Below are 23,782 nucleotides of genomic sequence, written 5' to 3' on the forward strand. Positions count from 1 at the left end.
GTCCCTGGCAGCCGCCCCCGCCCCTCCGCACATCCTCCACGCTGAACTTTACCCGACTTCTCCATCCCCGCTTCGCCATCCCTCTCGCCCCGCCCCTTCGCTGCATATTCATGAAGCGACCGCACCCAGCGCCACGCCTCATTGGCCGTTCCGCGGCCCTCTCCCGCTCCTATTGGCTGCTCACGCCGTCGCTCAGGAGCGGGGCGGGGCGGTGCAGGCAGCCGCGCCCTGCCGCCTCCCCCAGCGGTGACTCAACAGGGCGTGGAGCCTGGGTCCCGCAGCGGCAGCGCAGCCCTCTCCCTCCCCCCCGGCCGGCACAGGCACAGCCCCAGCGCCGCGCAACTCATTGTTCCGCCAGCTCCAGGCACCATGGACGAGCTGGACCAGTTGCCCCTGGTCTCCTCCTCCACCTCCGGGCCAGTGCGGCCCCAGCAGCCCCAGTTCAACTACCAGTTCGTGCTTGACGACGAGAAGGAGGAGGAGGAAGAGGAAGAAGAGGACGAGGACGAAGACTTCGACGAGCAGCTGGAAGTGATGGAGAGGAAGCCCGCCGCGGCTCCCGCCACCGCAGCTCCGCAGGAGCGCCCGCCGCAGCTGCTGGACCTCGGCCCCGCCGAGCCGCCCCGCCCCGCCGCTCCGGAGCCACCGCAGCCCGGCTGGAGCCCCCCGGGAGCCGTCTCCTCTTCCTCCTCCTCCGCCACCACGCCGTCTCCCGCGCAGGAGCAGCCCTCGGCCCCCCCTCGGCCCGCTCAGCCCCAGCCGTCCAAGCCCGAGCCCCCTTCCGCCCCGCAGAGAAGAGGGTCCTCCTCCGGTTCGGCTGGTGAGTGCGTCCGCCCCGGGGCCGGGAAGGGCGGCGGGGGTCAGCGGGTCCTTGGAGTCGGACACCTCCGCCCCAGTCGCTCCGGCTCTGGCTCCCTGCCGGCAGACTCCCTTTGTCTGCCGGCCGTCGGCCGTCTCCTGCGGCATCGCTCCCTCCCCTCAGCCGCGCCGGGGCGCGGCCCCGCTCCCGTTCATGCGGGAAAAAGGGCTCCTCCTTCCCCCTTTCTCTTTTTTTTTTTTTCTTTTTTTTTCTTTTTTTGCTTTTTTGTTTGAATTCTTCTTTTCTTCTCCTCCCCTCTGTGTTATGCTAATGGCGGGGGGATGGGGGGAAGCACCGCCTCGCACATGGGCCGCCGCCGCCGCCTGGCAACCGCCGCGTCGCGGGGCGCAGAGCCTGAGGTAACGGCCGAGGCTGCGCCGCCCCCCGCGGGCCGGGCCCGGCCGGTTTCTCCCCTGCCCAAAAAGGGGGGAAAGCTGCAGCTTCGCCGCAGCATCCCGGGCAGGGTTCACCCTTAAGGCCGCCTGCAGGGCTGGGTGTGGGGAGTGGCAGCCAGCCCTGCAGCGGGCGGCCGTGGGGGGAGGAGGGAAGCACAGATGCTTCTAATCTTACTCATTTTATACAAATCACCTGGCTGGGAGAGGCGAGGGAGAGGAATTAAGGAGCAGCGCTGCCTCCTATCCTAAACCTGCCTGTTGGGGGAAAGGTAAGGCGTGGGCGGGTCTGGCAGGGCCTGCGGCCAGCCAGCCAGCCCGCCCGCCCTCTGAGGGGAAGGCCGCTCCCCGGCTTTAGACAATGATTCCGAAACCCCAAGAGGGAATGTAAACCAGTGGAGTATGTGTGTGGAAACACAAAAGGCTGCCGGGTGCCTTAGGTGTGGCACTGCTGGGAGAAAAATGCTGCCCTCCCGTCCTGCGGGTGCCTCCTGCATGTCCACAGCTGTCACCCGGGGCTTGGTGTCTGAGATCGCCCCTTAATGTTGGGGTACCTCGAGTTCAAAACTCCTGTAGTGGGGAGGGTGCCCCCTGAATGATTGCCAGTGCTTCTGGAGTGCCAGAACTCTTGCAAGGTCTAATCCAGGAGCTGACCTGGCATGACTAATGTGTTGCATGCAGATTGTGGTCGTGCCTTGGCTCTGCTTTTCCTTAGTTCAGAAAACAAGGACTAGCTCCAGGTCGTTAAAATGGTGAAAATTAACAAATCAAGGTGCCTTATTGTCATGACAGTGCGTTCATTGGTGTTGTCATATTGGTATGTTGTATGTTTTAGAGATGCAGGATTTCAGTAGTAGCTGATGTCATGATGTGATTGAACACGATACTCAAAGATTTAATTAACAGAAAAAAAGCATCTGAAACAATGACAAAAAAGGCCCGTTGTTCAACCTGAATTTAATTCTGTTGGAGGGAGGGGCTCACAACACACTTTATTTGCATCATGGTTAGTTATCCTACTTTTTGTGGTTTTCTGGTACCTCTCTGTAGCAATATGTTGAGATTTTTTTAATTATTATTATAATTTAATTTATTTTTTATTTCCACCATTTGGAGGACAGATGATGACAAAAGATTGCAACAGATTGAAGAGGAGGGATCCTATATGATGGATGAACACATTTTTTTTAGGCGTGTTCTTTCAGAGGAGCAGTAGAAGGTTTGAGCAGAACAGAATGGAAGGAATAGGAGCAAGTAAATCTTGATGTCCCTTTGAAAAGTAGGGATGAAAGTGATTTTTGCAGCTAATTTGTTTTGCTGACCACTGAAAGATAAGGCAAAGAACACAGTAATTACTGAAATGTATCTTCTCTATTAGAAGAGACCTAACAGGGTGGCAATTATTGGGTAATGTAGCTGAGGAGTTGTGTCAGTTCTTTTATAAGACCTAATTGGAGGGGACAGAATTTATCAATTATGATTAATTTAGAGCTCTGAAGTGAGGACCAGCATCTTTGGGAGGCTTGGTTTCCAAAGCCAAGTAGTTGTAAAACATAATGCTCATCTAATGATGGGTTTGGAATATTATAGGCTATGTTTTAAGTACTTGAACATAGTAGATGAAAAAATCGTTTTGAGAAACCAGTTATGTCATGGTTACTTTGGTCCTCTCAGATGCAGGAGTACTTAAGGTCACCTAGGTTAAGTATCCATTTAAACATGGAATATTTTTAGCTTTGCATCTAGCAGTTGGTGTTCAGACTATCTCAGTCAAAATACTTAACTTGGATTCAAATTAGTTTGCTTTCAGTCCTGTTGTGAAATTGGCAAAACCCATTTGATGGCCACAGCTTCTGACAGGGTGACTATGGCACAGAGAGCTCTCTGTCTGGGATAGTTCCCTCTCTTCTGGAGGGCTAAGGTTTTATTTACAAGTTTAGGGTATAATTAAGGACTTGCAGTTCACTGTCTAGAAATTTTGAAAATACTCTATTCTCTCCATATGTAAAGCCTAAGGCTTTGTTTTAGTGTGAATTTGAGGCAAAGAACTTCGAAATGCTGTTTCCAAGAGGAGAAAACAGCATTGCTTGTCACAAGTATGTGAAGAATAGCAGGGATTTTCATTTGCAGGAATTGCCTATGGTGCTTCTTTTTGTCACTACAACAGTAGAGAAAATGTATAGGCTACTTGATGGCCCATTGAAATGTATCACATATGTATCTCTTCGTGTTTTAAAAAGTAAATACTTGTAATTACTATTAGCCCCATACTTAGTATTCATTATCACTGTTACAAGAAAGTGACATAATTATGGGTAATACAGGTTTCTGGCTGTGTATCAGCAGCCTACCTTCTTAACAGCTAGTATAAATATTTGGTGGAGAAGACAAGCAAGAGGACTGCAGTAAGTAAAACTTAAGCCGCTTTTTTTTTTTTTTCCCTACTCACTGTTATGACAGTACCAAAAATCAAATTTCTTCTAGAGATCAGTACTAAAATATTTTTATTACTGAAATTTATGTACAGTGCAAAGAATAGTAAATATGATGTATTTGTGCCTGGTAAAAGTCATTCACCTTTTTCTGGTTTTGTAAGGTGTCCAAAGTAGACTAAACAGTTCTGGAATAAATTCTTGTGATTTTTTTTTTTTTTTTTTTTTTTTTTTTAGTTAAACCATGCACTTAAAAGAAATCCATATAGTAAAACCTACAGACTGGCCACAAACCAGCATGCAAAGTGCATGAAGATGTCTCCTTGCGTGTCAGCTGCTTGCAGCTCAGCCACGGTTCAATACATATGGAAATGTTCTGAGGGGGCAATTTATTAATTAGTCTTCTTTTTCCATTTAGTTTTATAGGACTTGGCTTTAATTTGCCCCTGTTGAGGAGAGGTTTCATAAGTAGTTTGCTTGTGTGCCAGACAGTGTCAAGCAGAGGTCAGCAGGGATGCCCCCAGCTGTACCAGGAGCACACAAACTGTTCTGTAGTGAGTTCACCCTCACCAAGCTGACTCCAGCAGCAGTAGGTGGTGGTTAAACAGTGATCTGTATCTGCCTCTGCTCACTCTCATCTTGCGGTGGGGTATGCAGATCCTGAAATTTGCATTTTACAAAAGTTCTATGGCAGTATAAATGCCCCTCCGTATTTTTTCTGTGTTGATGAGTTTTCTGGTGTGCTGCTATGTATGCGTAGACTCTTACAGAGCGGTGGTGTGGATTTTAAGGACAGAATGTAGCATGATTTGGAAAAAAATGTAGCTGTCCTTGAATACTGCCACTGACTTCCATTTTCACTCTTCAATTATTCAAATATGTTGCCACTGATTTTCAGTGTTTCTTTGAGACCCTTTTTGAGCAAGACCCTTTTTCCTCCCACCCTTCCAAATGCAGTCAGTAAAGCTGGAAGGCAAGTGGTCATAATCTAGGTATATCAAAGGTAGAATATGATGAGTATATTTTTCCTATCACGCAGTTTCCATTATAGTGACACGTGTGGAGGAGAATAACTGACAATGTGACTGGTCTTGTAAAGCTAATGTCTTAATTTTTGTATTTTGTGTTTCTATCTAGGCAAGTTCAACAGGGGATGGCTTTATTTATTTGGCTTTATTTATTGTTGTGTGCACAGTACTGCCTGGTTCTGTAGTTTAGCTGGTATGAGAGTTTCTACAGCCAGGGAGCTATTTCTTCTGTTAACCAGAAATATGTGCAAAGATAGTCCTGCCAAATTTGATAGTATATTTGCTTTGTTTGTGTGTTCTTTCACTTGCTTTCCAGGATAAAACCGCACAGCTTCCACACCTACCCGTGTAATGATGTAGCCCTCAGGGAAGTTTTGATTACATTGGGAGTTTTCCCCTTGGAGATGAAATCCTACAAACCACAAGTTAGGAGACAGTGAAGAACTGCTGTTTGTTTTCCCTCCTTTCCTTTCCTCCCTATTCGTAGGAAATGTGCAAGTGACTCCTGTCTTGTCCACCCTCTTGCACCATCGATGGTAAACATGGAACCTCTTTCTTATCTCATAGATAATCACTAATGCAGTACACGTGTAAAGTTGAGGCCTCCTGGTCAGTGGTTTTATCTGCTGATGACTGGTACAGTGTTGCCAGGAATGTGTGAAATTCTGCAACAGCTGATCTAGAAATGGGTTAGAAATGAGTGGTGGTTGGAATATAAAGGCCTGCGGTCAGGAGACTCAAACTTTGGTGCTTACAAGGAGAGAAAGAAGCTGTGGTTGTTGGCAGCTGGCATGGTCAAAGGGCAGTCTTAAAGCATATCTGTGGTTGGAAAAATATGATTTGTAAGTGGATTGCAGATGAGTCTTATGTTATTCCAGTAATTTGTGATGCATTTTTCCAGTATAACTTTGTTTGGTGTATAAGGTGTATAAGGATGTTTTCACTGTTCCTTCCAGAATGGGGGGAGGGTGTGAATTTCAGAGAGCACTCAGTTTGAGAGACTCCCTACTTAGCTGAAGGCACAGAGGCATTGATCTTCTAACCCTGGGGACCAGTTTTGCCACGGTGTGAGAATCGGAGGGGGGAGTGTGGAGGGGAGGAGGAGATTTGTGTCTTTGCCTGTTCCAGCGTCCATTTTGCCACACCCAACTGCTTGGTGGCTGTTACTAAATTAGTCTGGCCTTTTCGTGCTGGAAAGATATTAGAATAACAACAGACAGTTAAGCAGCAACTTGAAGAAGGTCTTGGTGTGCTTGTTATGTTTCTTTGTTTTCTGCTAATATTTTGAATGAAATAAGTATTTTCGAGCTGGTGTGTTACTATAGTAACTGAAACTTGGATAAAAAATAATCAATGCATAGTTCAATCTGAAAATGTCATTTGTGTTCTAGATATTTTGTAAGCAAGGAAATAGTTCTTGGTCATTTGCTGGCTGGAAACTGTGAAGTAATGTGTAACATTGAGATGAACTGCCCTGAGAGAGTAAGAAATGCTTATGCATGAAGTAGGAATAAAATTGTTCTTAAGCTTTCATTGAAGTGAAAAAAGAAAAGCTATTATCACCAAGTAAAAAATAGTGAGCTTTGAGACCCATACAAAGCAGAACAGTTGAGTATGTTTTCAGATATTTTATTTCTGGTGTGTCAGAATCATGCTACACTTTGAAAACACTGCATAATGTTTTCTGTTTTTTAAGACTGGTTTTGGGGAAGCACAGTACAGCTAGCACTTAGATCACTGGCGTGCCAGTTGTATGACATGTGCTTGGCAGATAGCTTTTTAATTGGTATTTCCATCAATAAGAACTATTACAATAGCAAAAAAAAAAAAAAAAAGGGCTTATTAATATTCACAAAGTCTGACAAAATTAAGTTATCGCAGTAGAATGTTTTTATCTTTTGAGTGGAAATAATCAATCTGCTGCTTGCTGTAGCTGTCAAAATACGAAGATTTTAAGTTGGAGATGTTTTTATATTACTGCTCTTACCCATGGTTTTTAATGGGTTTTTCTCCATTTGCTGCTTTCTGATGTATAAAGAAAATATTTTTATTTCCCCCCACCCCCACGTAGAAGTGTTAGGAATACCAGTTTGACCCGCCCTGATTTACTGGAAGGCCTGCTTTGTGTCTTAGGAGTGTAATGTGAGCTTTATCTTGCAGCTTTTTGATGAACAGAGCAAACATGTCATCAACTTAATTGGCCAGGAAGAATATGTTAATTAGGATGTCTTTAAATAAGACACAAGACTTGAGATAAATATAAACTTTTCTGTTGCCAGTTAAAAATGTTCTCAAGTCTATTAGTGCTGTTGGTATAATGTCAGAGTACTACTGCTTATCCAGATATTACTGGTTTCTGGTTGTTGTTGTTGAACACTGCTAGTCCCTTTGTTCTGACAGAAGAATAAAACTCCTTAAAACTCCTTAACGCCTGTCCATCTCTGTCCTTTGTGGGGGGTAAGGAAGTTAAAGTCAAGTAAAACAGGTGAAAGGGCATGTGCAAGGCCTTCCAAAGCAGGTTGTAGCTGCAGAACTGAAAGGAACAAGCAAGATGTGAAGGAAGTAAAAAAATGTATGTGGTGGTGGTGCAAGAAAGGTTGCTTCTTTTTTGATCTTCAGCCAGGTCTTCAAGTATTCATGTCTTGCCAACTTGAGAAATGCTGTTCAAAAGCATGAATTTTCAGTGCTTTAAACCCAGATTTTCTTTAAAATCAGAGAAGATATTAGATAAGAAAATCAGTTTTCCCACGTATGTGATTTGTGTTAAAAAACAGAGAGCGCTAAAACCTGTATTGGCCAAAATCTGTTGCAGCCCTGAAGCAGCCTTGATACCTGCTCCTTGATACCTGCTCCTCTTTGATGAAGAGGATATGGGGACAGTGTATGTAAATTTCACACGGCTGTATTAGTTTCATTAAAATATGTAAAATAAATTTCAATATAGTAATACATAAAATATTCTTACACAAGTGCTAATGGCTATAATGAATCCTCTAATGAATGTCCATATTCTTTTTCCACTCTTCAGACAAAAATATCTTATGCCTCAATCTGTTCTTACTTTACAGACTCTTTACAGCTCTTATGTCAGAAGCTTGTCACACAAGGTAATGTGTTGTGAACAGATGCTAAATCAGTAGCATCTCTGTTCTTTAAAGATTAAATTAGCTAATAAATACATTCTTCTGCAATGATAAAGTTGCTAATCTAAATACTGCTCAATCTGTTTAATTGTGGGGAAAGCAGGGAAAATTTCCATCTGTACAAATTGGTAAAAGGGAATCTTGTTATAATATCCAAAATTAAATTGGAAAATGTCTGCATAATGACATGATTTGCATGGCTATTTAGACCTCTTGCATCTGAATATGTTATGGTGTAATTATGATATTTTTCTGCTTTGTGGCACTGCCAGAACCCAAATTTTTGTTTGTTACTTCAACATATGGTTGAAGAGTCTGGGTCTTAAAGAAGAGTTACTTAGTTTTCTGTAGTGATTCTGTAGTGATTTACAAATATTGCCCAAGACCGAATATTTGTCTTTGAAGCCAGGTAGAGCTTGGACATATGTGTTTGCAGGTTGTTTCTTTCTGCTTCTTTTTAATTAAATACATTAACAGAATTTAAATTGGTGGCTACAAGTACAGGATCTTTGAATGTTCATATCTGAAATAATTCTAGATCAATTCTAAGTTCTGCTACATTGTCATTTCTATATTAAATAAAGCTGTGATTGCAATGTGGGTATTTCAAGTCAGAAATGGGCTGTGAAGAGTGAAGTTGATTATTGTGGCCACCTGACATTGATAAAGGAAGATATTTACCTACAACCTAAAGCTGACTCTGGAAGGAGGCAGAATTTGTGATGAAGTGATAAATACGTATGGGGGAGAAAGCTCAGGCACTTTTAGATGTGTGTCAGTTATTGGTTCCTGAGCTTTGTTTATGCTCAGAAGCCAAGTAGTTTATCTTTGTTCTTCAGAGGGTGTAACTTTCCTCGCTGAGAGCCTCTGTGCACTATGATAGGTATGTGCTTCCTGCTTCTGAGAATTTCTTGTTCTCCTCTTAGACTTAGTAAGAGAATAAAGAGAAGGTTGTTTGGGACTCAACCTGTATAACTTTTCTTGTTTTGTTTGTTTACTTTAACAACAAAACCATGCCAGATAAAATTATCTTGCTGCTCCAAGGAGATAGTGACATTCATATAGATGAGGGACATTTAATAGTAAGTGGCATTATAGAACCGCCTCTGAAATACGACTTGGATCCAGTCTGGAGTGTTACTGGTAAATGTTTGATAGAAAGAGTGAGGTGAGGCTGGCAGTTGCATGTCTGAAGTATTTAATGGACTTCTTAAAAACACCCTTGTTGTGGGTACTTACTTTGGCAATCCGGGAATTGTAATGGAAAGAATTGGAATAAAGCCAGAACTGATGCATCTTCCTTGTACATCTCTTGTTACTTTGATTTGCAGTTGGGTATTGCAGGCAAGTGGTATTTTCTCTCTTGCTTTTCACCTTATAGCTAATCAAAGAAGTTGAAATGGCATATACCTTACCTCTGTCATTGAATATTTTATCTGCATTGCTGAGCAACTTGCATCAAATGTAATGTTTTCCAAACAAGAAAAAGTTGCTGTAAGTTGGACCATGTAAATAAAATACTGGGGAAAAAAACTTGCTTAAACCAGTTTGGTTATCAATTTCTGCTTAGATGATAAGAAAACACTTGGTTCTTTCTGGAGACTTGTGTTCCTATAAGCAGAATGTGTAAAGCAGCAAGAATTGTTGAAAATGCTTGTTTTAAACTTCTCTTTGTCTATTTCAAATTATGTGAAATGGGAAATCTGCTGTGCAGGATAATGCAGCTTCCTCTGCAGCTGATGCATACTACCTGCAGTAATTTCCATGAAGACCTGAGTCAATCTACACCTGACCTTGTTAATAATAAAAACTCTTTTGTGACCCTATCTGTGATATCCTCAAGATGTTAAAAAAAGAGCTCCCATTTTCACTTAATTCTTCAGCACCCTCCATCTACTCTAGCAGCTTGTATACTTTCCTCAGAGGTTTCAAAGTAGTTTATAGTCTGAGTCTCCTAAACTGGAAATTTCTCTTTATAAACTTGCACTTTTGTAACTAAAAAGCCAACTGGGAAAACCTAATTACTTGCTGTGGCTTTGCATCCTGACCTAGTAATGTGAAAAAAATGCTATTAATAGTTATTGTTCTTTTATCTTAAATATTTGGTGAAATACCAAATTTAGAAAATTGCATCATAACAGGAGATGATTTAGATGGAGTTCGTGTAGGCAGCTGCTTTTTGCAGGAAATTCTTGGGAAGTTGTATGCCCTTGTTTACTCTGCAGGAGGAAATTAGGCATCTGAGAACTTAACTCTGCTTGAAAGAATTTGACTTTTAAATGGCCAGGTATAAATGTCTTTAATACTTTATGCCAAGAGGTGACAATTTACTCAGTAACTTGACATCAACACATGCAGGGGAAAAAACAAACCAAAACATGGCAGTTCCTCCCTATGATGGTCAAGTGTGAGGGTACTGCAGCCTTCACTGTGAACAAATTGGTAGCTCAGTGCACTTTACAAGCAGTCAGTTTCTCTTTCATATCTGCCCCAGAGAGATTACTGCAAACTAATTTTTTAACTACATGTGAGTTGTGTCTTGGATGCCATTCCTTTGACTATTAATTTGACTGTGTTTTCTTTTATTGTTAAATATTTGCATTAACAAAAGAGGCCCTTCAAAATCCATGTCTCTTTATGGTAGGTCTGTAATATAAAAGCAGTCCCTGTCTAGGGACTGTTAGGTATTTTGCTCATTTTCTAAATATGCAAAGGTAAGTTGAATCTTAAAAAACTTTATTCTTAAAACAAAGGAAAGAATAAAGCACAGCAAACTAATCCATGAAATGTTTTTATTTTCTGAAGACTTAAACTGCCATCTAGCAGCCTAATACAGTCTCCTATCAAAGATAAACTGTGCATCAGGATGAAGTTCACTCAGTGTTTATGTGTAACAAATAAAATACTTAGATATTTTTTTCCAGTGTTAATCTCGGTATCAGAACAATAAACCTCCTTTACCACAGACTTGCTGCTGGTGTTTTGAGGGAGTCACATGTGAGAGCAGCTGGAAGGGTACTACATCAGTTACCAAAAATCCAGTGATGAGGGAGCAATGAGTTCTTATTTCCTGTGACTAGACTTAAGTCTCAACTTTCTGTTGGCAAGTATGTTCTAGAGGGGGGAAAGAAAAGCAGTTTTTTTAATAAATTGTTCTTAAAATTGTCAGTTTTCTACTTTTTCGTTTTAAATATTTTTCTGATTTTTCTCTTTGTAGCTAACTTTATTTTCTTAGATGTCTGGGAAAGCAATCTCTGTTTATTTCTGGTTTTTTTTTTACCAAAAACTGATACTAGATTTAAAATTTTATGCTGTTAACATCAGTATCTCATTACGACCAGTTAGTCAATCAAGAAAAATTAATGACAGTTTTAAATGATACTTCTTTGTCATGCTGGTGTCAGGTTTTTAGTTTTAGGCAAAAACTGAGATCTTTATATTACTAGAGCTTATGTTTTAGCTGAAACCATAATACAAAGTTTTAAAGTGTGAGAGGTCATGCTAATGAAAGCAGAATTGGGATGTAATCAGAATGAATCACATTGGTAAATGCTTTTTCTTTCACAGGAGGGTGATGTTCACATATGTGGATAGCTAAATAAAAAACGAAACTAAAACAAACCCCAAAATTGAGCAGCATGTGCTAGTAAGGAAAATTTAACTTTTCTCTTAAATGGCAAACAGCAGTCATGTAGTCATTGGCTTGGTAATGTGGGTGTGTAAGTTTGAATAAGATATTAGTATTTTTCTGAATGCTATTAGAACCTGGGCAAGATTGGGTCTTTGTATAAAGTTGTCTTTAAAAAACATTGATTGGACTACTTCAGTGATTATCACCTAGTAATACCACTCACAAATAGGAGGTCTGCCTTTCTCTTGACTGTAATGCAGAAGGTTGGCTACTGACCTGACCTGCACGGTTACAGATTTTTAGCAGATAAAATTTTGAGTAAAGATTTGTTTTCTCCTGGAGATTCAGTGTTCGTTTTGAGGTCTTGTTCTTTTCTGTTTCATGAAACAGAATGTGTCTTCTGATGGAAACAGTAATTAAGCAGCTGTTCTTACTGAATTAATTATTTTTTTTAGATTTGTGAAAACTGAAGACTTCGTAGATGTTTTGTTGTATCTTTGGGTGAAGTTTTGATGTAGTGAATGCCCACTTCATAGGTCAATAAATGCATCTTGACCTACATCTTAAATGTGCACCTTCACTTGAAAATAATCTTGGCTTGGAGCTTGATAAATGTTCTGCATATTTTCACTTGATTCTAGTACTGGTGTACTAGTGCTTTTTTCAATCACATAATTTCTTCCATTGATATGGAAATGGGAGTAGCCACCCTCAGTAATCTATTCTGCTTGCAGTTCTTTTACAAATGAAGTTCCTCTGCTAAACACAATATTTTATTACAAAACTTACCACATTTACTGTCAGGTGTTACAAGGTGCTACTACTTAAGCAATGGATGGGAAGAGGCAGACAGTTGTCTGGACTGCTCTCCAAGTGCTGGCTAAAGTGGCTTGTGGGCTCCTTGTCCTTGAGCCTGGGCAATCTTGCTGTATGCCACCCTACAATCTGAGAGGCACTGCATTTTTTTTGTCTAGCGAAGCACCCAGACAGTTCTGTTTTCTGAAAGGTTTCTACCTCCGGCTTTGGAGACCAGGATTCCTCAGTGCAGATGTCATTGCTGGAAAAAAACGCCATTGCTTTCACCGTGTCATTTGAATTGCAGTCTGAAGGGAATGGTTGGTTGATGTAGATGTGTGAGTGGTAGAGATCCTGCTCTGTTTTCCCTGCTTGCCTGGAGGTGCTATACAGGACCAGCTGCAGGAAAAAGTCTTTCTATCTTCTTCCTTTCAGCAGGAAAAATGCCATTCTGATGTGGGTGGAGGGCAAGTGGGTGGTTCTTGGTTGGTTAGCAAACAACTGCTTTTATGTAATCACTTTTCACAGTCCAGTTATGTGTGGAAAAAAAAGTTTGGGTGTGGGCATAATATCCTTCCATTAAGAGAACCTGGTTGCTCAGTGACTGGCACAGCTATGGCGCATTTCTGTGCTGAATAAATGGAAGCCAAACCTGAGATAGAGTTTTCTGCATTGTGCTGTCTTTATGAAGCTCTGAAAAAATCAGTGCTCACACTTCTAAAACTAATGTTCCTCATCAGAAACCAAATCATATTTCAGGAACTGGGAAATACTAAAAAGATTTTAAGTCTAGAATTTCTGGTTAAGATTGCAATTGGTCTTTGGACACCAGGTGTGCTGAATCTTCAGAATCTCAGGCGTTTCCTTTTTGCCTCCTTCTCCCAGTGGACTCTTGCTTCTTTCTCTGGCCTTATATTTCATCCCTAGTCCACCAACTTGTTCTTGGTTTTTTTTTGTCTGATGAGATCCTTTTGGGCTGTTAGGGGTCTCTGTCTTCATGCTACATCTTTACTACTACTAAAGTTAACCAACAAGAGATTTGCAGGCTTTTCAGCAGCATCAGCATCCTGTATACACAGAGGGACACAGTTCTACTGTTGTGCTCAGGTGATGTTGCTTGCTTTGTCTGTCTAGGCATAATGGTGAGAGAAAAGAGTGTGCTCCTTTGTGGTTTAATAACCCTGAAGCTTGCTAATGTGAAATCTAGAGCTCAGCAGTACCTTGATGTACCAGGCACACTAGAAAATGAAGGAAAACCTCTGATGTTACCGTTAAAAGCTTCATTTTGAGAAAGGCAGAGCAGCTCTTGGACTGATGAATCCCAAGCTGAGGTCTCACTGCAGCAACTTGTTTCACTATCCAAAGGAAGTGACTTGCTCACTTGTCTCTTGGGATGGTGGGCCCCTTGTGAGCAGTCTGCTTGTGGAAGAGATCCCCAGTGAGTCAGGGCATGTGGAGTCGAGCATCTCTCAAAATAAAGGGCATCTGGTGATGCCTGGTGTCCTCCAGTGTGGTTCTTTTCCCTAAAAAGCTTTTGCTACCACTGAACTGTAACACTGCTTTAATGTGTTCTAAATTTGAAATTGAGGTTTCTGATGGTCCTTAATAGGAAAATGTAATTTCTAGAAAACTTAACATAAATCCCTTTGGCTCAGCAGCAACTGAGGAAGCTTCTAAATACTGAGTCCTACACTTCAATGTTATTACTCTTGTTTTCTTATGTCTTGGCTTATTCTGTGGATTATGAACATCACATGAGGATAACATTGTTCTGTAAAACAAAACCAACCAGCTGTATTCTGGTGACAGGAAATACAGGCTGTGAGGAGACTCGATTTTTTGATAACTGCTGATGGGATTATGTTGAATTAATCCAGAGTAATCCAGACAGGCAGGAGTATCTTGAAGTGGTGGTGTTTTTGCAGAATGTCATGGTTCAATGCCAAAACAAAATATACATTAATGCCCCTCTTTGCTGGATTATTATGTGTACACTTGAGTCTGCCATGTTTCTTACTTTTTGCCTTTCATCTTTTAGAAGTAATTACTTCTATTTTTCTTTGCTTTTAATTATAATAACAAAAAAATCTTAACTTCTTCAGGACTTGATTTTGTCCAGGCAAGTAGCAAAACTGAAGATTGTTGATGTCAGTACTAGGAATTCAAAATGTAACTGAAATGCCCTAAAAAGAATTTTGCAATCAGTTATACAATTGATGTGAATTGCAAACATTCTTTCACATCCTTATTTTGAAAACTTTGTGCACTCTTCGGAATGACACACATTTACCTAAAAGTTACTCGTTTTGCATTAATATAATGCCAACAGGCTATGATGGACCTGGGAAAAATACTACTTTTGAAACAGGAATCCAGAGGAGGGCTACTTTTGATGTGCCTAGTATTGCTTCTTCTGAACTGTTTTTTCATTAAATGCTTCATGTAACTTAGTAAAACATCATAGTTGTATGCTTTTACTTCAGATAATGTGCAGTATGAAACTCTGGAATTGTGCAGCTTCTCACCATTGTGCATTAGTGAAGGAGAGGACTTGGTCAGTTTAGGAGAAGGCTGTCTTTCCTTGTAGTTGCTTAGTTCTTGGAATGGAAATTGGAGAACTGGGATTGCCTTTTGAAATATGTGGGTTAGAACAAATTCAGCAAAGCAAAATATGCTCATTGGATCACTCCAAAGAAGGCTTTAAAAATTACACCTTAATTTGGAAGCTTGTCTACGTTTTAACACAACAAAAATAGTAAAGGCAGAAGCAGAAGGAAATAGAACAGTCATTTAGAGTTGACTAGAATTGACTGTTACCAGTTTCATCTGTCTCGGCATGCCTGATCAGTGCTGTTTATGGGGATTTTCACAGATAGCTTTAGTAATTTTAATTTTTCACAGTTTTTGGTTGAGTATCCCTATCACTGCTGTTCTCACACAAATTGGTCTGTTTTAGGAGACCCTCTGACAAAGTGAGCTGGTTAAGGACAGTGTGTCAGTACTAGGTGTTCTTTGTAGTGATAGAGACCCTATATCCTCTCAGCAGTGTGAAAGTTTGGAGAATGACAATAGAGAGTAGCTACTGAGGTTTATCTTGCCTCAGGAACATTCCCTGTCTTGGAGGGTGGGGATTCCTCAGTTGCCTCAGTAAAGATCCTGCTGTAAATGGAGAATTCTGCGTGTTGCCTCTCCCAAATTACCTGGCTTTTGTCTAGTTCTGTGGGTGTAGATGTTGGCTCTGCATCTGTTTGATTTACTGGGAACCAACTACTTGCGTGCTTTCTCCCCTTTTCAACCTAGCCTTTATTTCTGCTGAGGTTATTTGTTTGTTTTTCAGATGAGACCCTTTTTGCTCTTCCTGCTACATCTGCGCCTCTGATGCACTCCTCTGCAGGCAAGTTCTTTTCTGCTCACCTTTGTCTGAATACATCCTGCATTTCTGATCTCATTAACTCTTTCCGATTATTCTGCCTTTCCTAAAAGTCAGCATGGGTCCAAGAATAGCCTCTCACATTTTTTCAGTTTTGACTTTCCAGTTGATCTGTTTGAGATTTTAATAAGTGAATTTTTTTAATGTGGCAAACTGTTTTATAAGCAAGTTACAGCCATCTGTGAATTCTTGGACCCTTGATGTAGGAGAGAAGCTGATACTATTAACAGGTTAACACATCAAAGCATAGTTGCTTTACTGATTCAGCAGAAAGATTTAATCCATAGTAACTTTCTGCAGTATTCTATATATGTAAAATTTTATCTTTAGTATTTATTTAGTGGTTTTTGTTAGCTACACTGTCCACCAAATTCCCATTTTAAAAGTGTCAAAAGACCTTTACTGGCATACACCTTTGTGCATATGTTTATGCACAAGCACACACACATACCCTCTCTCTGTCTCCCCTTGTCTCCCCACCCTCCCTCTGTCATTTTAATATTGCCTGCTGCACTCATCTGGCAGCTTTACTGTGATCTTTGCGCTGCACAAAGTCGCTGCTTTTCTAGCCTCTTACATGACTTCTCTGCTAGAAGAGGTGAGGTAGAATAGCATACTTTAACTGAGCCTTTGTTTTGTATTTATGATAGAATTTGGAAGAACCTCTTAATAACTAACATCACATGAACCTGTCATGAAAGTTTGCATTGACTTTAAGAGCACTTGCATTCTCTAACTTTCCTTTCTGTCCATGGTCACAGAAAAAGTTATGGACTTGAAGGAGCAGCCAGGTAGCACTAAGTCGCTTGGTCAAGAGGATTTTACTGCAGTTGCACTTGATACTGCTCCTTCTCTTCCCTCCTTCTCTCCTATCTCAGCTGATCCCTTTAAAGAGCACTCAACCTTTGATACACTCTCAGATGAATTACCTGCAAGAGGCATTTACAAAGAAAATGCAAGGGAGATTTATAAAGAAACTATGGAAAATGCAAGAAATCCATTTCTTGCAGAGGGAAACAAAAAAGACATTTCAGAAATGAAGTACTCGGAACCCTCATTTGCTAAAGCAGAAGCAGCCATTTTATCTAAAGCTAAAGAAGAAACACAGCTAGAGGGCCCTGAAGAATTACCTAATGTGGAGAAAATGATTGCACAGCAGCGGAAAATGTCTCCAGAAACCCCTCAAGATTCGTTTGAGAAAAACGAGGAAGATCTCTTTTATAACAAAGACAAATACAGAGATGGTGATCATGGTGAAAAAGGGGCATTGAAAGAAGACCCTCTTAGGAGGGAAGAATATGCAGACTTCAAACCATTTGAGCCAATATGGGAAGTCAAAGATGCTAGTCACGGACTGAGCATTGTGAAGGAGGATGCTGGAAGTAAGACAGGTTCCAAACTAGAAAGCAGTTTAGATGAGAAATATGGTGTAGGTAAACTGAATGTGCAGGACTATGAAAAAGAGAGTGAAGGCAGTGCTGAAGATCACTCTTTCCCAAGTACTCCAGAAGCTGTAAAAGAACCTTCACAGACTTACATCACTTGTACTAAATTTGAATCCCCTATAAGTCCTGATGGTAACAAAGTCAAATCTCTTTCTCTGCTAGAGGAAGGCACTTCAGAAAATAGAACCGATGACGAGAAAAAAATTGCAGAAATGAAAGCTCAGACAAGCACTGAACAAGGTGATTTTAGCACTCAAGCAGTTGGCAAGCAGGAAGGCCAGGAAGCTGACTCTGCTAAAACAGGGAGTGTATCAACAGTGCCATCTGACACTGCAGCAAATATGCCTGAAGGTCTGACTCCTGATCTAGTACAAGAAGCATATGAAAGTGAAATGCATGATGCAGCATGTACAAAACTTGCTTATGAAACAAAGATTGATTTAGTTCAAACCTCCGAGTCAGTACAAGAGACTCTGAAACCCATGACACAACTCTGTCCCTCATTTGAAGAGTCAGAAGCGGCTCCATCACCAATATTGCCAGATATTGTTATGGAAGCCCCACTGAGCACTGGGACTGCTACTGCAGAAGCACCTGCTGTGCAGCTCGAAGCTTCACCATTAGGAACATTTATTCCTACTGCTAATTATGAGAATGTAAAAGAGGAGACTGAAAAAACTGCCTTATACGAAGAGGCAGGGAAGGTTCCACTGACACAGGCCCAAGAAGCGAAAGAGACATTAGCATTTAAAAAACCTTACCATGAAAGTAGCTCCAGTTCTGAAGATACAGACACTCCCTATATATCTATTGCATGTGACCTAATTAAGGAAACAAAGGTCTCTGGTGAATCTACTTCTCCATCCTTTACAGATTATTCAAAGACACTGATAACAGAGAGCATTTCTCAGGCTGTGCCCGAACACAAGGAACCTGTTGAAAAACTGTCTCCACAGTTTGGGAAATCTGACTTGTTTAATAGACAGGTGATACCTGACTTTACTGAGAAAGTGAATGAAGAACCATCTCTCATCTTAAAAAGTAAATCAACTCAGAATATTTTAACTGATGATGAAGATGAGGAGCAACTGCTGGATTCGGTAGCTGCCACAGGCAAGCCTTATCTGGAGTCTTTTCAGCCCGAACTGGACTCTTCCAAAATTGTTGCTGCTCTGCTGCCTGAACCAACACCTACAGAAACAGCCAAGGCAGAGAAGATGCCTCTTCAGATGGAAGAGCTCAATGCTATGGCTAATTCAGCTGGTGTAGCTGTTGCTATGGAACCAAAAATGGGAGATGACAAAGCACTCTCATCCACGGAGTCTTCCCCCGTTGAAGAAGATTTTGTGATGTTAGCTCATCCTAAAACTACTCATGAGTTTGTGGAAGAAGCTTCTGCTGGAGAAGTAATGCACAGAGATGAAAATGAGGAGGTCAGTAAGGCAATCAAGAGTGAGAAGGGGCAGTTGTCTTGCCCAGAGCTTCCCTGTGATCTGTCAATAAAGAATGTAGAGGTAAAAGCTGAGGAAGATACTAATGCCTTGAAAAAGTCTTTGGAGGCTGCAGACAGAGAAGTGCCTGAAGTATCCATGATGTCCTTACCGACCACAGATACCTCACCTTTATCTGCTGAAAAAGAGATAGTCAGTGTAGTAAAACCAGAAGCTTTTGAGAAGAAAGCTGAGCGAGAAGTTGCTTCTGTTAAAGAAAAGGAAAAACCTACTGCTGTATTTTCAGCAAAGCTGAATAAATCTTCAGGTAATCTGTTCATGCTCTTGCAGTTCACTAATATGCATAATTCTTTAGTTAAACTTATGCATGTCATTACTTACTCTTTTAAAGTCACTTTCTGTGAACTTCTCTATGTAGGCCAAGGGCAACAGAAAATGTTAGTGCCTGCACTTTTATCTTCATATTCTGATTGCTTTAGTCCTTTTTTTTTTTCTGTTTATCAGGGATGAACTCGCTGTCTCCAGTTTTCTCTTTCAGTTCTCCTGCTGATGATCTATTGATACAGAAATAAGTCACTACCCACTGCAGACCCTTTTGTACTTGTCTACAGGCTGGGGCATTAGGTGGCCTTCCAAACTTGCTCTTAATATGTGCCAAGGAAAATGTTTCTGTACTGCTGTCCATGATTTGAAGAGGCATTTTCTTCCTTTTCATACGCAGTTCAGACATAAATCTTTGAAACAAGTATCTACAACTTGTGTCTGGAATCTGGAAAAGACCCTCCTCATCTCTGCTCATGACTTGCAGCTTGCATAAGATCAAGGCCAGTGGTTTAAATGGTGCTCATGAGGGAGCTGTAGTGTTCAGGTTACTAGGAAAGTGGCCATTAAAAAGTTGAGTGTTCTGCAAAGATTAAAATCGGTTTATATGAAGCATGGATACAAACTTCCATTTTTCATTTCAGGTGGGACTTGTGCTTCAGCATAGTGAATTTTTCTTTGGGTGATGTGTAGCTAAAGTAGCAGAAAGGTAAAGGGAATTGTTATGTTGAGTTCTGTTCTGTAAACTGAATGCCTCAGTTTTAGCTCTTTTAGACTTGCCTTTTGATATCACAGCACCCTTAAATCTTGCTCCCACAAAAAGGAGCTACTGCAGAAGGCACAATGATCCTGTTTTAAATAAAAAGGCAAATGTTGGGTTTTCTCAGCAGTAACATATTTAAGTAGCAGGTACAGTCTACAGTTCATAAAATATTACATTCCTAACATGTCTTATGCATCAGTTGTATTTTGGAAGGGAATACCTGTTGAGGGGAATGTCAGGGTGTTGGGATGAAACTGAAATAGGGTTCAGAAAATAAGGCAGAAGATGCAGTTTTATGTTGATCTTTGTATGATAGCTGTCATTCTTCCTGTCCCACCTCTTCTACTCTTACAGCTAGGCAGAAAGGTGAGTTTCCTATTTCCCGTGGAATGAAATTTCAGCCATACCTGCACTATTAAAACACTGTTTGCTTAAGCCTTGGCTCCTTGTGCTCAGGCTCCCAGTGGATAGCACTGTTCAGAGAACAGCTGCTATGAATCTTATACTTCATGCCAAGGGGTTAATTGTTTAGATATCAGGCTACTTAGAGGAATGTTATGCTTGGTATACTAGTGTATTTGTTAGTTCTTTTAACAGGAAGCTTCTGCAGACCTGTCTTTAATCATTGTATGGATGTAGCAGCTTGGGGGTGGCAAGCCGCTGTCCTGGAAAGGAAGACTCTTACTTAGGGTCTGACAGGGGCACAGCTGCTGCTCTTCCATGTGAAACTGACAGAGAAGCTGCTCATAGAACCATTTGATGTAGCAAAAGGGAGTTGAACGGTGTCTTTGCTCTTCCATCTAGTGGCACAGTGCTGGGACAGGCCACACATCTGTTCAGCACTGATGTTTTTGGGGGGCTAGGCATAGCCTGGGTTGGGTGTGTGGAGAACTGTCTACAGTCTTTGTGTCAGAGAAAACTCAAAAACATGGTCTTTGGGGTTTTGCTGTTAGTTGTTGGTAGTTTGTTCTGTTGTTTTGTTTTTGTGTGGTGTTTTTTTGTTTGTTTTTGCCCAATCTGCAGTTAATTTTTTTCCCACTCACTTCTGCTGTATTATACAGCAGAACTGGACTTCTGAGACCTGCCCAAGGAGTCAAATGACAAGCTATGAACAAAATTAGTTGTCTGTTTCTAATACCACACTACTTGAGCACAGTTTCAAAGTATCTTCAAAGAATTAAGACGTACACTTGCCTATCATACTCTCAGAAAGGAGAGGTAATTGATCACAAGGCCAAGAAGTGGATCAGTGTGTGTGTCTGGTCCTCTGAGTCTACTTTTATTGTGTGGGGTCTTTTCTGTCTTCCTGTGAGTGGAACTGAAATAGATTTTTATTGTGCCTCAGGATGTCTGAAAATCAGTTGATGTGATTGACTGACTGATGCTTATTGAAACATTTGTCTTCACTGTCTTACTGGTACACTTAAGGTTCTCGAACACTTACTTAATGGTGCTATTTTTTGAAAGCTAACCTAATTGTACACAGCATTATGTGTACCTAAAAGTGGTTTGTTGGGATTTTTTGGTTTGGTTTGGTTTTTTTTTTTGGTTTTTTTTTTAAGCTCCATCACTTGAATAAAGCAAATGTAAAGTTTTGAACAACCTCATGGATAGATCATGGATTGTTTAATGCTGCCTGGCAGACCCCAGGGTAACTGGTGTATGTTGTCATGCTATTGGAACACTGGGACCTTGTATTCCATAGCTGCAGAAGTTCAAAAGCCAAAACAACCCAAGCTAAAGCTAAAGCCAATTTACAACTGAAGTTAAATGTTAAGAAACAGTCCCTGCTTCTATAGCAATTATTTCAATAGTAAATACCCCCTGCAACCCCAGCAGTTCCTGCTGTCAAAGACACAGTGAGCTGCTTTTTTGCTTCCATTCTGTGTCCTAGTACATGCCATAATTAGCTTCCTAGCAGGTAAATCCTGCTGCCTCACTCATGCTCACTGGACTTCAAAATACAGTTTTCTGATATCCATAAAAATACTGTATATTAATGTTTTGTGATGGTTCAGATTGTGCTGACCTGTGTGTGTTCCCAGAATGCTTCCCAGAAGAGGGCTTGGATGCCATCTAGTGTCTGTAAGTGAGCTGTCACCCAAGCCTGTCAGGATTGCACCCTGGGGTTTGAGACACTCTTGAGCTCTTGAAATGAGCTTAGTAATCTTAGAGTCAAAAACTAAATATACACATTACGCATCTTAGCCCTTCTGTTGTACAGACTTTCTTTGTTCTTAATCCTTTATTTACTCTTTGGTGGAGATTACTAATTTCTCAAGTAGGCTAGAAAACCCTGCTTTCCATAAACTTTTTTTTTTTTTTCTTGTGGAATGTGGATGACTTTATATTACTGGATTACAATATCAAAGTATATTGTAGAATCCCCTCAAAATCTAAACCTGTGATCATGACAGAAAGTTGAGTACCAAAGTATAACCACATTGGTAGTTTATATCTCTCCCTGTATTCTTGTTGAATGCTACAATAACATTTGCAAATGGCTTTGACATCTTATTGTGAAGACAGGCTGTCTCACAAGATACTGTTGTTTCAGGGTGTTTTTGAAAAGCAGGCTTTTCTTCCCTTTTGAAGAGGCAAATTTAAAGGTGAAGTCCAAGTGGGAATGTGCTTTGAAAGGGTGGCCTACTGGTGGTAATGACAAAGCTTTTCTTTATACTCCCAAATCATGGGCAGAAATAAAGCACTTCCTGTGAATCTAGCAGCAAACCAGGCCACTACATTCTAGTGAAGCTTAAAAGAAGTTAGAAATGCTGCTGTACACCAGCACTGTACTAATTTGATTCATGGATGATAGTTGCCATATTTGTAGTTATTTTAATAGAACCATTCAGCAGATAGGAAGGGTTTGGTTTGATTTGTTGTTTTTCACCAGGGGAAAAATACCTTGGAATGCCTCTGGAGCTTCAGGAGCAGATTACTTGTTGTATAGAATTCAACAGAAAATCTGATCTTTATCTGCTGTGTTTTTAGATTCCTTGACTGTTAGCATCTTCCTTTATGCTACCAAGTAAATAATAAGAGAGGCTTCTGTTCCAGAATAGGGAATTTGGGGAGGAGTAGGAGGAATGAGGGAGAAAAAAACCATGCAAAACCTTGAGTTAATTTTTTTTCTGAAGGAAAGACCTAGACTTGTGTTTCATTAGAGCTCTCACATCATCACTGAGGGGCAAAGGTCAGTAGGGCCAAGGCTGCTAACAGAGAGGGGCCTTTGGGCAGTTACTTGCAAAGTGGCAAAATGCTGGAGAAAGCGGAGCAATTGTGGTAAATGATCAGCTTTCCCAGAAGCACGGATAGGTGGCCAGCATGGAATCAACAGAATTGGGTAGTCATCCAGAACACTCTCCTGTGGGAAGTCAGGAACATTCTTCAGAGCAAAAATGCTGTTGTCAGTCTATCTCCTCAGGGTTATTTAATGCCTTTCCTATGTGTAAAGTACTCACCCTGCAGGGGTGCAGCCCCTAGGAAGTTAGGTGCATTCAGCAGAAGAACACGTTTAGAATTGATTGCATCTTTTTTTAGTTTTCTGGGTGACTTGATAATACCATTTTGTAAGTAGCTGTTTGGTTGGATAGTTTTTGTAAAAACAGGTATGCAGTTTTCCCTAATGAAACAATAAAGCTTACACAGAAGTTTGACAGTGCTGGTACTCAGCTTATGTCTAAAATAAGATTAGATAGAGGTCTCTTGTCTGAAATTAGAGATGTGAACGCAGATAGAGATTTCATTTTAAGTATTTTTTGCACAGAATGGCAAGAGTGAACATGGAGTATGCAAAGAGGAGGATCTTGAGGATGGAGGAGGTCCTGTGTAGGGAGTTAGTGGCTCATTTGAGATGGGAGTGCAGGGACTGCTAATGGTTTCTCGCTGCTGCTGGTTTGCTGTGGTTGCACATGCGGCTACTGCAAAATCTTCTGTTTAGGAGTGTATAGTACATAAATGAACTACATTGAGTATTAAATGTAAAGAATACAAAGATTAAGAGGCTTTAATTGTGTATGTTTAGAAATTGGACAGTGAAAGAACCTTCTGAAAAGCATGGTGTTCTTGACTGATTTATTGACAGTGCAG

At 41.0% G+C, this 23,782-nt stretch overlaps 1 protein-coding gene across 8 annotated transcripts in view; it reads left to right on the forward strand.

The window, feature by feature from the left end:
• The first annotated feature begins 235 nt into the window (after nucleotides 1–235).
• The window catches only part of RTN4 (reticulon 4), a 45,642-nt gene continuing 22,095 nt past the window's right edge, over nucleotides 236–23,782 (forward strand). Inside the window, exons 1-4 of one of the 8 annotated variants that reach the window (XM_071740399.1) lie at nucleotides 254–820; nucleotides 7,780–7,818; nucleotides 15,618–15,674; nucleotides 16,472–18,913. In XM_071740399.1, the coding sequence (XP_071596500.1) occupies nucleotides 370–820; nucleotides 7,780–7,818; nucleotides 15,618–15,674; nucleotides 16,472–18,913 (2,989 nt within the window). In that variant the 5' untranslated portion in view covers nucleotides 254–369. Of the gene's footprint in view, nucleotides 821–1,052; nucleotides 1,219–1,248; nucleotides 1,524–7,779; nucleotides 7,819–15,617; nucleotides 15,675–16,471; nucleotides 18,914–23,782 lie in introns of those variants that run through there. The other 7 variants (XM_071740401.1, XM_071740400.1, XM_071740402.1 and 4 more) reach the window with 7 other exon arrangements.

The sequence above is a fragment of the Heliangelus exortis genome, chromosome 3 (genome assembly GCF_036169615.1).
Source record: "Heliangelus exortis chromosome 3, bHelExo1.hap1, whole genome shotgun sequence".
Lineage (NCBI taxonomy): Eukaryota > Metazoa > Chordata > Aves > Apodiformes > Trochilidae > Heliangelus > Heliangelus exortis.